General features: G+C 52.8%; 1 protein-coding gene across 1 annotated transcript in view; it reads left to right on the top strand.

Moving 5' to 3' along the window:
• Positions 1–16,871, top strand: part of DTX2 (deltex E3 ubiquitin ligase 2) — a 34,838-nt gene that overhangs the window by 14,470 nt on the left and 3,497 nt on the right. The window contains exons 4-5 of the mRNA XM_086475078.1: positions 2,237–2,295; positions 9,367–9,498. Of these exons, the coding sequence (XP_086331204.1) occupies positions 2,237–2,295; positions 9,367–9,498 (191 nt within the window). The remainder of the gene's footprint in view (positions 1–2,236; positions 2,296–9,366; positions 9,499–16,871) is intronic.

Consider the following 16,871-nt stretch of genomic DNA (forward strand, 5'->3'; position numbering starts at 1 on the left):
CTGCTGCGCCTCACGGTGTGACGATGAAGCACGAGCTCTTCTGTGTCGGTCACATGCAGGGTCACAGTCTGGGGTGGAGGAGGTGCTCAGGCGCCGTGTTGTCACCTTGGCTGTTCAGTTGGAGGAGGGAAGGAGGGGAGGTCCAGTGCCTCTCTGATTTTTGGGAGCAGGTCTCTCAAGTTCCTTTTCATGATCTGGTCCTCAAAGACCCTCCTTGTCTGCAGCTGGAGAGGGAGCAGCCCTGCTACTAGCCACTGTCTGAAGAGGATTGTAGAAGCAGGAATGAAGCAAAGGGATGAGATGGAGAGGGAGGAGGGAAATACCTGAGAAATAGCTGTGATGAAGAGGCTGAATCAGGAAAGAAAAAAAAAAAAGTCATAAAGAGGAGTCACGGCGTCTGATTCAAAGCCCTTTGAAACTGAGGGGAGGATTTCCACTGTATTCGGTGGGTTTGAACTGGGCTGTAGCGAGAAGAGTCCGTTGCATCATTTGAAGACATTGCAAAATTGGGGGCAGCAGAGGGGAAAACACAGTCTTTGAATCAGCGACAGAAGGGAAACCTCTGCAGTCTGGAGAACTATTTAAGTCTGGAAGAGCTGGTCTCACTGGCCGGGCTGTCAGCGCAGCGCCAAGCCCTGGGTCCTGCGCAGGAGTTTCTTCAGGGAGCTCAGCGCCCAGGCGGGAACCTATTTCAAACGGCAGCAGGTAGGAGAGGAGGAGGGGGGGGATGCGTCCCTGTCGTGAGGGTGGAAGACAGCCACATGTCACTCTCAAATCTTTTCAGCTCTGGTCATTGTCATGGGACAAAGATTTTAGCAAGGCTGAAGAGAGGGACCGCTGTTTGTGATGCTATTTTGGGCACAGTGGCAGCTTTTGCATCCCAGATAGAGAGAATTAGGTTCCCTCCCTAGATAGTGGATGGCATTTGGGCGCTTGACCACCTCAGTCTGCTCTGTGAATTCCTGAGAAGCTGGCCAGGTTTGATACTGTTGTGTTTTTGGGGGATTCCTTGGAGGTGGCTGGCTGAACGCACCGTGTGCTAACTGCAGCTGACACGCCTGAGCCTGCATCCATCCCAGGCACGTGTGCCACCCGAGACAAAGTCCATGGGTGGGTTCTCTGTGCCAGCAGGTTGGGTTTCAAATGTTCCTGCTTTGCTAGGGTGGATCCAGCTTGCCTTCTCCTCTAGTAGCCCCCTTATTGACTTTCATGCTGCTGCTCACCCTTTCCTTCCTAACTCCTGCCATCAGCTGTTGCATGACCGACTGCCCGTGTACCCCAAACTAGCCTGAGGTGCAGCTGCCAGCGCTGGGAAACGCTGCCAGAACAAGTAGGTTAGGAACCTGAAGGGGATGTTTAGTGTCCAAATCCTCTTGATTTCCAAAGGAAGGTGGGTGCCAAACTCTTTTTAAGTCTCCTTCAGCCTTTCCTCCCTTGTTCCCAAATAAGTAACCCATTGAATGCACAGGGAGAATCGAGGCTTGATTCTGTTCAACCCAGGGCTGCAGCTGCATGTGCTCAAGTGCTTTTCTTGGCCTTTCTCTGCCTCAGTTTCCGCATCTGGAAAGCAGTGGGGGGTGATGATGCTTGCTTCCTTTGATCTGTGCTGCTGCAACTTCTCACACAGCATGGGGGCTCACACTTGGGTGAGCAGCGTTTCTCTGGCTGGAGACCAAGTCACCTGGAAGGTTTAAGATGAACCTTATCTGCTGCATCCCAGTAGTTCCTGGCTGTGTACTCAGTCTGTTGTACTGCAGGTCAGCTGCTCATGGGAAGCTCTGTGGTGGAGTAGCAAGAGCAGCGGGTTGACAGCAGGGTCCACCAACAGGCCCCAGCAAGCAGAAGGGATGAGTCAGGCTGTCCTGGTTTGGGCTAAACCAGAATTAATTCTGTTTTAGTGCTTTAACTTTTCAGTTATGGCTCTTCTAAGTAACTGCACAGGCCCAGCATCCAGCCAGGAGGAGATGAGGGTGGACACAGCTACCTGTCACATAGGTCTGTGGTCTGCCTTGGAGATAAGTAGCTACATAGCTCTGGCAAGGGCTGGGCTCCTTAAATGTAGCTGCTGGGCGAAGGGTGCTTGGGGGGGGTGCCAGGTGGGGCTCATCATTAACCCCTGTTAATGTCTGCAGGGCCCTGGCACTCGGGAGGGAACGGTGGGCTGCTGAATTGTCTCTGGGTTGTTAGTGATTGAGCCGTGCTGTTGAGCTTGTCCCTTTTTCTTTTCTCTCTCCAGTGCCCCAAACCTGCCAGTCAAGATGTCCAAACCCAGCAAGGTGAACCAGGCCCTGGCAGGTAAGGATCCCTCTCTCTCCCCAGCATTACGTGAGCAAGCGATTTACCTTTCTGTGGCACTTACTTTCCTTTGTTGGTTTTTAGGGAGAGTCTGAAATGTGGCTGGCAGTTAGGGTTTTAGGCCCAAAGGCTTTTCAGAAAGGCAAAGAGGGCAAATTTGGGGGAGAATGGGGTGGTCAAACCTTAGTAACTTTTTCTCATCGGTGCCGGTCCTGGGGCTCTCAAGGTGAGTGGTTTTATCTGAGCGTTGGGTGTTTGTCTTCTCCCATCGGTGTGGATGAGCAAGTAGCAGGGGGGAGCACACGGAGCAAGCTCAGTGCTAAGCTGTTACTTGCGACTGATTTTTCAAGTCAAGGGGGAAGAGCGGTGTGAGCTGGTGTGAGGTTTTTAATGTGAATTTGGGTTTTTATGTGGTGTTATTACAGAAGCTCAGGTGGTCTTTAGCTTAAAAAAAATTGGTTGCGATGCCTTGTCTTGAGGAGAGGAGGGGACAGAAGTGGAATCAGACATTGTGTCCTGTGGCAGCAGAATACAGGTTTGCTTGTTATCATCCAAACCTGTGAATGCCATGGTAAATGTACCCGAGGAGCGTGTCTGGGAGGGATGAAAGTGCCTGTTTTCAGTGCTCCTTTTCAGAGTAGCTCTGTCTGTTAAACATGAAATGGCGTTGCCTTGAAAACGACAGCTTGTGCTTGCTGCTTTCAGGGGAAGTGTTTCCATGCCAAAAACCATCGGTGCGTTTGCTCTGCTTTGACTCAGCCAGTGCCAAACCACTGGCCGCTGGTGTGGTAGTGCCTGGGGGCATGGGTGTTGTGCCGAGAGCAGGTGTCTTCTCCCTCCCGACACTGACTGTGCACTCTAAATCCTGGTGTGACATGGTAACCCAGGGGCAGAGGAGTGGAAAAAGACCTGATGTATGGTATTCTCTGGGTTTTTCTGTACCTATTTCAGACACTACACAGTATCTATTAACCCTCTCCTTCCTCTAGCTCTTGTCCATGCATGGTCTGTTGAGGTTATTAGCTCCTTGGACACCAAACTTTGCTTCTGAGCATGTGGAGACAGTTACATTCTCACTCTTAAATAAAATGGTTACCACCTTATTCCAGGGAAGGTGATGGTGTTTGGTCTCTTCTTGAGTGTTGGGCTTTACTCTGTCTAAAAATGATGCCCAGGATTGATGTTTGCTGTTGTCTAACGTCAGCACCATCACAAAACCTGCACCTTGCATGTCTACAGCCAAATGGGCACTGCCTAAAGACTAACACTGGGTGTCCTCTGACAGCATGCAGACCGTCTGTCTCCCTGTTAGCAAATCAGTCGTTTTGGGAATGAGGTATAAAGTCAAGCTCAGACCTTGTCTAGGTGGATGACTTGATCAGAACTCCCCTTGCTTAGAAAAGGTCTGAATTTCATCCCCTGGCTGTTAGCACTGACTGGGTAATTAGGTACTTAATCACATAAAGGTAAATACAGCAAAGAACTGAAGAGCCCTGATGAATCCTGGCTGTGTTAATGTTGTTAACTGTGATCTCCTTCTACATGTGCTTGTCATCCACTGTTAATTTGGAAGAAGTGAACACCCATGGTCCACTTATACCTTGTAGTGCCACGTTTAGATGTAAAACGCTGCAGGAGAGCTCAGTAGAATAAGCCATTTGCCACCATTTGATAAGATAAAATGAAAATATTAAGCTTGTGATTGATATCTCTGATGTTGGAGGCTGGGGGTGCAAAAGAAGGATTAATTATTCAATTTAATAATCTTTAGCTCTCCATGAAGTAGGTAGCAAGAGGCGTGCTGAATTGCAGGGGAGTGCAGAGCTGCATGGGCTGGACTAAGCGTGGTCAGAGCAGAAGCAGCTCCCTGGGGCCAGCGTCTCCTTCAGATCCAGGTCTTTGTAGGACACAGCTTTGATCACCGCTGTGCTGCCCTCTGCCAAGCGTGGCAGACCTCAGAGGTGCAAGGGAGGAGAAAAGTCTGAATTTCAGTCTGTCCTTAAAATCACGTAGAAGCAGGGGAAAGATCTGAACAAGTTGAACAGCAGGGAAAAGAAATCTGTGGGAACTTTTCTGGTAAAAAGGAAGCAGTGGAATTCTGGTAAAAAGGCCAAACTTTTATCGAAATGTTAATTGGCTGAGTCTTTAGGGACACTTCTTTCCCTCTGTGCTCTGTTCTCTGGTTCAAGAACCTCTTCTGGGAAGTGGTAGTTTGTCCACATTTAAAATCCTGCAGATAGTGTTAGAGAATAACCCGAATAACAAGCAACTCAAACACACAAGCTGGGCTCCTTGTGTTCCTCTGGTCCCTGCTGCACGACTGCTTCCTTCAGCATCAGCGGGGGAAAGGCTGGGGCCCCAAGGGCTCCGTGATGACATCAGGGAGGGCAGTCTCGGACGTGAACTAAAGAAGCCTTTCCTCTGGGAAGCGTGTCCAGAAGTCTCAACTCTTAGTCTCCATCCCAAGGTGCCTTTCAGCAGCTTTGGCTCTGGTTTGAGGCAGGAGATATAAACCCCTGAATCTTGTGGGTGGTCTCGAGAAATGCTGCAGGTGCATCTCTTGGATTCAAGGGGAATTTCTGGTGGATAAACAGGAGACTTCTCTGAATGAGAAGCTGGATTTTGTTTCTATGATGAGCACCCAGGGATTTGAGTGAGGGATTTGTAACACTGTCAACCCCATGTCTTCTGAAAGCACTACTTGGGATCCCAGAAATCACAAAGCTGACTTTAAAACCATGTTTTGTACCAAAAAAAAAAAAATTTTCCATGCTTTCTGCTATCTTAATACTTCAAGATGCATGTGAAAACTCGTCTTTTAAGCTTTCTCTTTCCCCCTGACTATTTGGTTAGACAGTGAAACGCCAGAACAGAGGTCTGAGCAAACTGTTGAACCAGTGTTGGTGTTTAAAGATTAGCAAGACTAACATCTCTTGGGAATAACAGAGTTTAGCTGCTGTGCCTTGGGGCTGGGGGTGGACTAGGCGGTCGTATGAAGGCCCTTCTAAGACTGTTTTTAAGCTGAAGGCTGGAAATGAGCTTTTTGTTATGTGAAACGGAGCATTTCTCATTAGCATGATTGCTAGAGCTGGGGCATCAGGGAACACACTAACCATAGTAATTTTGCTGGTGGCTGTAACTGTACAGATTAGCAATGCTTTTCTGAGATCTCGTGTTACCTGAAGGTGTACTTTGCCCTTTCCCCTCTACCTGCTTAAATCCAGGGCTGGAACCAAAGGCGTACTGGTCTGAGGTCTGTGCAAATACAGACCAGTAGCCAGAGCCGGTGATCGGCGGGGGTGTTAGGCTGGGTATGTGAGCAAGCGTGTGGTCAAGGCTCATTACATTATGTGAGGGTGTTTTTCCCATGCTCAACTTCTGCACAGGATGTTACAATAGTCCCTTATTTACATGGCAGGCTGAGAAAAGCTGGTGGATGTTGTCGTGGCTCCAGTGAAAATAATTTTGCCCCAAGGAGTCAGTAATGTTGTACTTCTGGCCAAATAGATGCTTTGAGCAAGAGAAACGAGGCAGCTCTCCGAGCGTGGTTATTGCACGCGTTCCCAGGATCGGGTCAGGTGCTTTGCAAGGCTTTTTGTCTCTTCCCTCCTGCAGTTCCTGCAGAGAAGGAACCCGGTGGCCAATGGAAAGTGTGAACATATTAAATAATATTTTTCAGGCTCCTGGGGTACCTAGTGAGCAGCAGGAACTCCTGCAGGAACACATGGGTGTCCAAAGCAGCCTTGGCCTGGGCAAGCTTACCTCGTTGCAGCTTGGCCCTTGCACATTCAGGTGAGAATTTATGCAGGTCCAGGGCCGCGTTTGCTCCTCGCGTAACTCCATGGATGCCTACAACAAGTTCTGAATTGAAATTGTTGTGACCGCAGGTCAGAATTGGAGGATCAGTCTGTAGATGTGATGGGTCTGTGTATTGTTTTGTCACTTTGAATGAACACACGCTCCCACGTGAGGCTTGGATCAGAGGAGATCGCTTACTGGGGACTCTTGTCGCCAAACCTGTGGGAGGACTGTTAGATGCTGAGATTTCCAGTATTGTATTAGCACTCTAAAGGAAGCATTGTTGCTGGGTTTTGAGATGAGCCAGAAGAGCAGCGTAACAGCAGAACATTCCCTTTTTGAATGCTCTCTTGATTTGAATCTGCAGGAGATGATTCATTGTGTGTGTCTCTGAAGGCAGCAGAAGGTAAAAGTGGAAAATTACCTTTTCTTGGCTGGTTTAAGATTGTCCGTGGGAGAACATTTGGTAGGGGTAATTCTCCTGGTCCCACGTTTGCCCTGTGCTGTATGTCTGCGTGAAGTTGTAGATGTGTTTGCAGCTCATAAAATGAAAGTTAGTTCCTGGAATAAATGTTTATTTTCTTTGTGATGATTCATGATGCTGGCAGGCAGTTTTGGGCATGTTATTCCAGGTATGAGAGGGGCTGTGTTAGAGAGTAAGTGAATTCAGCTGAGATTCTGTGGCTTGTGCTCTTCACTTGGTCTGATTTGTGAAGGCAACATTTTGTCCTCTGACATTGAGTCTGAAGTTCAGCCTCTGCTTCTGTCGTGTTCTTCTATTTTTTTTTTAATGGGCTCTGCATGTTAATATTGGCAAGACGGTATTGATCTCTTAAAGCATTAATTTTGCATTTGCCTATCAGTCAGCTGTGTGTAGGTGGTGATAATCCCTGTTAGTCTTTGGACTTGCTTTTCAAATGTCAGTCTCTGCGATCAGTGCTATCGCACTGCTTAGAAGCAGGTTTTTTGAAGACAGCTTTACAGTTTCCTTTTCTGCACCAATTCTGGGGAACTGCGTCTTGCACCCTCAGTGGGGTCAGGCTGAGATGTTCTCCCCCAACCGTGGGGAGGTCCGGCGTCTTGCCTGTGTCTCAAGAATATTGTTCCTCCAGGCTCTCTAATTGGCATGAGTTGGTACTGCTCTTCTGGGAATACCTCTGGCTGTGGCAGCTCTGGTGCCGGTGCTGGGCTTCGGGTGCTCGGTTGTACTCACTCGTTCAAAAAACAAGCAGTGTTTGTTACAGGAACATTTAAACTCTTCCTTCAGGCTCCCTGGGAGTCGTGAAGGACTGCTGGCTTGGACCGGGGTTGAGAGCACGCAATAGTCTTGCGGTCTTTAGTTCAAGACTTAAGGGAAGTTATTTTGATTGTGAAACTTCTGGATTCGATGTTCAGAGGCCTGGTGGCTTCTGCAGACACCAGGGGCTCTCCTCAGCTGTCCCTGCTGGGAGCAGCCTGGTGCTGTCCGTAGGGTGAGGGGTACAAACTCGGTGCATGGATGCTCTGAAGATCCTCCTCTGGCCCTGCAGCTCCATGGAACTGGGGGGGCTACCTGTTCTAGATCTAGACCAGCAATGATGGTACCTAGTGAGGGTGAGCCACGGCTGCCTGTTTGCTGGTACCGTTTCCCTTTGGAAACAGGTGGTTTCACTGTGCGTTGGGCAGCCTGGTCTTCTGGCCAGACCAGCTCTGCTGAAGGTTCTTGGGTAACCCTGGGGAAATTACTTCATCTGTCTGTGCCCTCTCCCTGTCTTGTGAAAGCCCTTCTGTTGGTGTTTTGGTCCTTAAGGGAGAAAGTTTTACTAAAAGCATCCAACTTTGTGTATCAAGAAAGGGCTTGAACAGGTTCTGGAATATTTATTGTACTTGCACCGTACGTGAAGGAGGCACAAAATGCGGTCAGCGCTGTGTAGGGGTGGTCCTGCCTGTGGGGCGTTGACACGAGCTTTGTGCAAGGGGTATCAAGTCACGAGGCACAGGTTCTTGACTAGTTGCATATTTGAGGCAGAAAATAGTCTTACCACTTGCACGCAAAGCTGGCTGCTGCTTCCCATCCTAACTCGATTTTCAGTCATGCATGGACAAGGTTCCTCGTTTTTATCCTGAACAAATGTGCTCTTGTACCTTCCTTTCCCAATCTGGCTGAACAGAGGCTTGAAAAAGGAAAACCTTAGAAATCTCAGCTTTGGCTGTGAATTACTGTGCAGGATGCAGGCAAGAATTTCCATAGCATTAGGATGTGGTTCTGCATGGACTGCTGTCAGAGGTAACTTTGGGGTAAATACTGGCTTTCAAGTCTGCTGTCGGTCGGTCTGCATCTGTGAGGTTTGTTTTTTTTCTTTAGTTCTGGTGTTGGCTGTGGCAGGTGGGAAGTCACTTCTTGGGAAAGCAAAGGCAGGTGTTTTCTTGAATGCAAGTTTAACAGCAATATGCTACCTTAGCAATGTTATGACTTGTAACCAGCCTGTATTTCCCAGGCAGACATCACATTAGATCGGCATGATCAGTCCTGTAGCTCTCTGTGTGCCAATTTTACCTCCAGGGAATGGCTGTCCTTTTTAATGATTCATTAGCTTTAACAAACTGCGTCCCATGAACACAACTGGCTGGGATGGGGGAGAGTGAGAATTGCATTGCAGCTGGGGGTGCTGGGGAAAACTGGAGAGCCAAGGAGGAGATGGTGTGGGGCGAGCAGGGGGCTGCCACCGTGGGGCTCAGCTGGCAGGGGCTGGAGCGGGGCAGCCCGGCGCTGCTGCCATGTGGAGCTGCGCTCTGGGGATGGGTTTGGTGCGATGCCGTTGAAACACGTCGCTTTAGAGGGGATTAGCTGAGCAGCGCCTTTAGGGGTTACAGGGGATGCCCCTCATCCTTCAGGCCCCCAGGGGCTGCAGTGAGCAGGAGGACTTTGCAGCACAGCAGACTTAATGCCTGAGGAGCCCTAAAGCCAAGGCAGAGAGGGAGGTCCTGCTCACACACCAGCGCAGAGGGTCACGGGTGAGACTCGTGCCTGTATTTCCCTGCTTTAATTTTGCTGCCTGGGCTCCTTCTGAAAGCCTCTAGATCCTGTCCTTGTGCTGACTCCAACCCCATTGCCCCTCAGATGTTTTATGTCCTCTAAATCAAGGGCTTGGGGTTTGGTTTATCTTTTTTTTAAATTTTCTTTGAAAGGTTAAAGTTTTGGGTTTTTTGGTTGGTGGTTTGTTTTTTTTTTTTTTTAATGAATGTGTTTCCCCATTGTTTCCTTCCTGCATGTTGATCTCGTACCCACTGTAGGCATGACGGCTATTCTGATGTCAGCCGCTGGACTCCCCGTGCACCTCACCTGTGTGCCGCAAGCTGCCAGCACCCATAAAGCCACTAAAAAACACAGCTCAGTTAAGGAGGGGAGGAAAGTGTCCAAGAAAGGTAGTTCCTGCTCAAACTCTGATGTTTGCTTCCATCTTCTTCTCTTTATCTCTCTGCACTTGTTCTGCCTCCCTCCCTTCCTCTTGTCTCTCCCCTCACCCTCTTGGCTCTTCTGATTTGACTGATGATGTTTATCCCACCAAGGGGAGATGCAGGACATCATCTCTGGCCTGCATGGTCTCTGACAGGCTGTAAAATAAGATTGGAAGACCCAGTCCTGTGGTAGCTCTGCTCGTTTCCATCAGTCATTAAAGCTGGAGCAGCCCGGTTGTTCCCTGTGCGTGTCAGACTCCTGCAGCCTCTGCCGTGGTCCCGCTGACACCCTTTGGGGAAGCCTTGAGCATCCACGTAGCAGGACCTTCTCTGACTCATTGGTGGGACAAGTCTGGGAGCTGAGGGACCATCAAGGAGAGCATTTAATCCATACGTGGTCTCTAAGAGGAGGTTTGCTTATGAGCTGTGCTTGTCACAGTTGAGTCATGGGATGAGAGGGATCTTCAGACAAGCAGGCCCCTGAGGCATACATGGCTTCAGGGTCGAATTGCAGAGGGTTTGTTCTCTCCACCTCTGTCTGGGGTGGAAGGGAGTGGAGCTCTCTCAAGTGGATGTGTCCTGGCAGGAAGGGCTGAGTTGCCCCAGCTCTCCTGCCAGGCTGAGCCACCTCCAGGGTAGGGCCTTCATTTCTCCTCGGTATCTCGCTGGCATCCCTTACCCTTGCGGAGTCCGCGGGCTCACGGTTTAGAGCCTGTGTCCCATCCGTGTATAGCAGCCCTGGGACTTTGCAGGGGCAGGTGTGAATCCAGCCTGGTGTAGCTGTAGAGATTGTTTGCCAACCCTGGGGCAGGTGTCCTGGGGTGGTCAGCCACCACCAAACTTAAGGTGCTTCCCCCTTCAGATGAGCAAAGGGGGGACTAGAGGTGGGGGGTGTTCAACATGGAGATTCTTGCGTTTAAGAAAGAGGGAGGTGGAGGGGAAGAGGCACCTGGCTGTCTGGAGAGGTTGTTGGTGCCAGTGTCTCTCTCCTTGGAGTCTGTGCTTGATGGGGAAGTGAGGTCCAAACCCATCCAAAGGAGGCAGGAAGGACGGTGGAAGGAAAATAGGGATTAGATGTGGAGGGAGGTATCTTGTGGAAATGCTTTATGGAGGGAGCTGGGAGGAGGAGATGCGAATGGTGAGAAAGAGAGAGAGCAAATGTGGAGTAGGATGTGTGATAGAGGGGGAGGAGAAAGCAGGGGGCGGCAGGAGAAGCAGCAAAGAGCAAGAGGAGCAAAGAAAAATGGGAGGTGAAGAAGAAGAGCTGAGCGGAGGTGGGTGGAGAGGGGCTGGATGAGGAACTTGCTCCGTGGAGCCAGCTGGCGAGGTGATGGCGTAACGCGGCTCCTGGTGCTTCACTCCCAGCGTGGGCAGCATCTGTGCAGGGGGGGATGAGGGCTGGGTGGTGGGGACGCCCTGGGAACGGCGCCGAAACAGCGCTGCGGAGAGGCCAGGCCCTCCCGCGGGGGCGTTGCCTTGCCCCTGTCACTGGAGGAGCCTGAAGAATGGAAGGCCAGGCTTGCCATTGGCGTTGGCCACCGGCTGCTGGTTAGTGACACGGAGGTGGCTGTTTTTAGGGCGAGGTGAGGCCACAGACACACAGCCCTGCCCCTCTGGAGTCCCCCCAGTGCCCTGGCTGCTGGCTGCTCCTCGGTGGGGTCTGTCGGTACTGGGCTCCGCGTCGCTGGCAGTATCCAGCCCGTCCCTGGTGTGGGGGAGACGCGGGTGCGAGCCACCAGGGTGCTTGCAAGAGTGGGATGTTAATGGGAGGGGATACCTTGTGACTTCTGAGCGGGGTGGGGGGAGCATAACAGAGCATGAAACGGGGCGGGTGGGGAGGATGGGACATGGGCTGGGGTCGAGAGCAACACACAGTGCGCTGGGTGTCTGCGGCGGGAGCAGAGAGGCGGCTGTAGCCGTGCCGGGTGTTGCACACCCCATCCCCAACTCCTCTTCCTCCCTGAGGTGCAGGTTCCTCAGCGTTTGCTGCAGCACCCAGGCACGCACCCGTGTTGCCTGCCGGGGCTGTTGCGGCACACCATGGCCGAAGGCTGGGGGTGCTGGGGCAGGGCTGGCACCAGCCTCGGCCCCCGGGGGTGTCGGGGCAGCTGGCTCAGCCCAGGGCTGTGCCCGGTGCCAGCCCGGGGAGCCAGGCTGCCACCTCCCTGCCAGCTCACCAATGCCACCTGCTGGGACCAGGCCACCTCTGGAGGAGCAGAGAGGGGACACCAGCAGGAGGGAATGGGACAGCCTCTGGGGAAGGGGCACCAAGCTGCTGCTTCTGTCTGGCAGGGCAGGATTTGTCCCAGCTGTGCCCGTCCTGCTCAGGACGTGCTGCAGAAGAGCCTCTTTGCCAGCTCTGCCCTTTCCAACGCTGACCCATGAGAAGGGGGGGTGCTTTTCTACGGTTCAGATGGCCAAGATCCCCCCTCTCGTTTCAGAAAGCGGGATCCACTTGGCTGGGGGTAGGGGTGCCAGTCCTGCAGAGTGCATGGCTCCCCAGGTGGTGCTCAGTCCATCCTAGGAGCAAGCTGTGTTTGTCCAGCACCCCTCTGGCCTTGGGAATGTTGTTCTGCAGTGAAAGTACTGAGTCTGACTTTTTGGCCAGACTGTTTTCTTTCCCTTTACAGACCCTGAAGCTGCCAACAGGCAGAGATGGGCCTGTTTTGTGCCCTGAATTTCTGCATCGTGTGCCCTTTCCTCTCCCACACCCTTCTAGAGCTCTCCATTACGGAGAGCTGTGCATCCAGGAGCAAGCCCATCAGCGTGCTGACCGTGACCAGGTGGTGCCAAAATAGGTGGTGGTGGGTGCAGCGTACCCCTGCCAAGCCCCTTCTCGCTCCCTTCTGCTGCTGCAAACCTTGGCCCCACACAGGCTGAGGCAGCATTGATGGAATTGCAGCCAGCTTGGTGAATAGCTGAGTTATTAAACAAAGGTGCTAATTAGTCAGATCTCATTAATGTTGTTGCTGTTCTGGCAGTGATGCCTCTGGCACAGAGGAGTGCTGCAGGTCTCGGTGAAGCTGTAGGCTCCGGGCAGGCCCTGCACTATCGGTGCTGGCACGTGGCACCGTCTGCCATCCCACCGGCACGGCACTGCGCTTCCTCGGGCTGCTGCAGCCACTGCCAGCGTGCTCAGGGTGGGCTGAGACCCCGCCGGCTGCCAGGGGGTGCTTGGGCATGGAGCCAGCCCCCACAGGGCTCCCCTGCCTTCCCAGGGCCCTTGCAGGGGGCTGAAGGGAGAAGGTGGTGGCTTGGGTCTGGCGTGCCACTTGTTACTCTCTTAGCTGATGGGGTCACCGTCCGCTTTTCCCCTGCCTTGGGGGTTTCCCTGCCCTCTGGGGCAGGCAGTCACACGTGGAGTGCTGTGGCACGGAGGGAGAGGAGAGGTGCTCGTCCTTCCCTGCCCAGCAGGACGGGATCTGGCTAGGCAAGGGGAGTCATCCCAGCTGGCTCTGCTCCCCGTATGTCCGTCCATCCATCCGCAGCTGGGTCTGCAGCCTGTGCCAGTGCTGATGGCATGGATGGGACTGGGGGGCCCCTCGGAGTCGGGGCAGCTCACTGGCTGTCTGCTGAAGGAGACAGGCTGCGATAACAGGGGTGCTCTGTGTCACGACCTGCTGGCTGGTCCTGTGGTTATCCTGCTGAAATGCTAAAAGTGGAGAAACCTGGTTTTAACACCAAATCTCTTCTCGCCTTCCTGATCTCCAGACTGCCCTCTTGGTGGGGCAGGCCAGTAGGTGCAGCCTTTGCAAGGGCAGAGGTGATCAGAGATGGGTGACTGTCCATGACAGTAACTAAAACAACCTGTGTCTGGCCTGCACAGGGTATCAAAAAAAGTCTGCTGCAAACCATATGGCTCGTTTGGGGCTGCAGAAGGAGGCATGTTACTGCTGCAAGCATTTGGTTGCTGAGCAATGGTTCAAAACACATCTGTTAAATGTTGCCTGTGGAAAGCCCTTGCTTCAGCAAGCAACTGATTATCTACAGGGAGGAAGGGGAAGCATTGAGAAAAAAATGGTTACTCCTTTCTTTGTAAATGACAGGATAGTAAACATTCCTTCACATCCCAGATAAATCGATAGCACAGCGTTCGGCCAGCTGGTGATAAACAACATTAGTCAATTCTGCTACTGCATTTTCAATCCACTATTGAATCTGGAAAAGTCTGGGGACTGAACAGGCTTTGATGATCGCAAGGGTTGGCCAGAACAAACACTTTTATGGAGCAAATGGTCCAGTAAGGAAAGGATTCATGCGCTGAAGCGTGTGTGTGTGTCGTGCCGTGGTGGGCGCTGTGCCTCCCAGCCTCCTTCCAGCTCTCTGCTGGGATGGGGCCTGCCAGATGTGCTGGTCTGCCAAAGGAAGAGCCTCTCTTTGTGGGCTTTGCTACCCTGGCTGAAACGAGTTCTCAGCATCAAAAGGCTTCTTTGGCAGTGGACTTTGAAATACTTGCAGCTGGGGGCAGATTTTTCTCATGCATCTGGGCTCTCCAGGCAGCCTTGGTGGATCTAAATGCATCGGAGCATTACCACAGCAGTGACAGGAACAGATCAGAGATGTCACAATGCAAACCCATCAGGCATGAGCTTCTTAAGGATGGCTGAGGGCTGCATCACCCTCTTCTGCCTGTCTGATTGCCCCCACCTCCATTCTAACGCCGGCTGGCGAGGTGGTGTAATGACATTTGCTTTGCCCGACATCCCTGCTGTACCCCACAGACTCTGCAAGAGCTTTCTTGTCCTCATTCTTACCAGCTCTGCACCAGGATTTTTGTCTCCTTTCATTGATTTGATTTGAATGAGCCTGGCCAGTTCTTGGGCGTGTCATGTCTTTGTTTCTCTGAGCTGCAGAGGAAGGAAAGTCAAGAGCAAGAGAAATGCAGAGCAGGGCCGCAGGGAAGGAGCGTCCTCCACCCTCCTGAACGAGGTGAATTGCTCTAAAGCTGCTCAGATCTGCCGTGCAGGTGGGAGCAGGTGAGCTGGGGCGTCCTGCCAAGTGCTGGGCAGGTGCTGCTGCTGGTGTAACACACCTCTCTGCTCGCTTCCCTCGCTGTCTTCACCACCTTGTCTGCGCATCTTTTTGGCATTGCTTTCTCCAGCCCGCAGCCAGAGGAGACAAGAAGGTCGCTTCTGAAAGAGCCACCTGGAAAACGCAGCTCAGGTGGAGAAGGGCTCGGTGGTCAGTCTGACAGGCAGCGCGGGATCCTCGGGAATGAGAACAAGTTCATGATCGGGTGGTCCTAGAGGCAGGTGGAGTTGTGGTGGGTAGCAGCCAGCCCCGCTCACACAATAACCTGCAGAAACCTGCAGAGCAGAAGCAGCTGAAGCCTCTGTCTCCCGTGTGACCATGCGCTTGCAAACCAGAGCCCGGTTCCAACTGCCCTGCGTGGGAAGTGCCAGCCTGGAGCGGGGACCTCGCGGAACGCTGGGCTGGGGGGGGGCTTCGGGCACAGCAAGTGCCGAGTTGAGCTCTGACAGCGACCGGTGACAGTTCAGCCTGATCACATCTCCTTGCCACTCGTTCCTGGCTGGCAGCTCTGGATCCACTGTGTGCAAGCAAGGTCCCAGGAGAGAGGATTCCTGGACCCACTTCTCTCCTTTGGAAAAGGCAAGACCAGGAGCCACATTCCCTGTGAGATCTAGTGATGAGGCCTCGAAGCAGCTCCTGGCACTGCTGGGCTCTTGGCCTGGAGCTGGGAGGCTGACGCTTGCCTGTGCTGATCTTTGTCTCCTGCTTTTCTTGGGGCAGTTCTTGGAAATGCTTTTCCGGGGGATTTTGGCATGCCCCTGACGTGGAAAACACCTGCTTCTGTGTTGCTTAATGCTTCTTTTATCCTGTTACCGCCTTCCTGGCTAAGGGTCTCCAGAGGGTGATCTGCCCAGCCCTGTTCTGCCTAAGATGCCAGGCATCTCTCCTCCTGCCTGGCACTGGCACACGGAAGGAGCATCCCTTCACCTCCTGGGCTCCTTTTCTTTCTCTGTGTGCTCAGTCATCCCTTCCTCCTGCTACCGCTGCCAGCAGTCATGTGTTTCGGGATGACCAGGAATCCCCTTCTGAAAATGACTCATCTTAATGACTGTGGTTTCGTTTAGGAGAGTCCAGCTCTCAGTTCATCGGTGTTCCTTAGCTAAACAATTTTCCACCCACATCAGTGCTCTGCCTCACTCTCTTCTCTCGCCCCAAGCTAGCTTGCTTGCAGTGGAGAGAAGCATCTTTTCCCTGGTTGCATCTCGCCCAGCTGTCTGTGCTGCGAGGTGGCCTTGTGCTCTCTGTCGAAGTGCCCCCGTAGCACTCGCCGCTTGCGGAGCTGGCGTTGGAGGGAACGAGGGGCTCCTGCGTGATACAGGATCTGTAGCTGAAACGGCCATCCAGGTCCGTGCCTGTTTAGTGACACCTGGGGCATGTGAGCAGTCCTTCCCTTCTGCTTCCCCGTGTTTGCCTCTACCATGAAAACTGGTTATCCAGGAAATAGCACCCACCCCTTCCTGCTGGTGACAGACATTGCTTTTTTGGGGTGGCCAAACAGCTCGGTGCTGCCTCCGGTGTGGCGCTCTCTTGATGCACAGCTTTCCCAACCGCAGAGGCAATGCCTGGGAATCCCTCCATCGTCCTTGAAAGCACTGAAGTTGCTGGGGAGAGCTGAGGATGCGTGTTGCGCGGGTACACCCGCAGCTCTGATGCTTGGCTCTTCAAGTGGTGGTGCTCTGTGTCCGCCTGGGAGCGTGGAGCTTGGAGAAGCAGTAATCTCTGTGCTAAAGAATCGATGTCCCACGGTGGCTTAGAAATGAGCTTGAGAGCAAAGGTTTTTGGGGCAGCGTTGGAGTACCACTGCCTTGTGACCCTGTGGTGTCGTGCACGGGTGCTTGTGGCCAGCCTGGCTGCTGCTGACGTTTCCTTTGCTCCTTGCTCTCTGTCGCAGCCGGCCAGGACGGAGGACGGAGAAGGAAGAGCTACGCCTTTGCTGGCCCGTTTGTCGCAGTGCTGCTTTCCCCTGATCTCCCTCAGAAGCAGATTTGGGAAGGAAGAGCGAGGTTTTCCCCGAGCCAAGTGACAGGTCTCTCTTTTGCCTCCTGCCACGTGGAGTCTTAACGTCACTTGTGCAAATGTTTCCTTTCCTAGGCTGGTGGAAGAGCCTGGCAGCCTCTGTGACGGGCCTGATGACCGGTAAGGAGCTCCTCTCCTCTCGCCGGGGCTGGGCGCCGTGCGGAGGCGTGCGATGCTCGCTGCCTTCAGCCAAGCCTCGCTGGGCAGCTCTGGAAGGCTGGGCTGGGAGTTGAGGTGACCGCTGATGCGCTTGGCGGTGACTTGCTTCGGGTGTTGTGGGATGTTTATTGCTT

This window comes from Leptosomus discolor, chromosome 18, assembly GCF_034619465.1.
Source record: "Leptosomus discolor isolate bLepDis1 chromosome 18, bLepDis1.hap2, whole genome shotgun sequence".
NCBI lineage: Eukaryota > Metazoa > Chordata > Aves > Leptosomiformes > Leptosomidae > Leptosomus > Leptosomus discolor.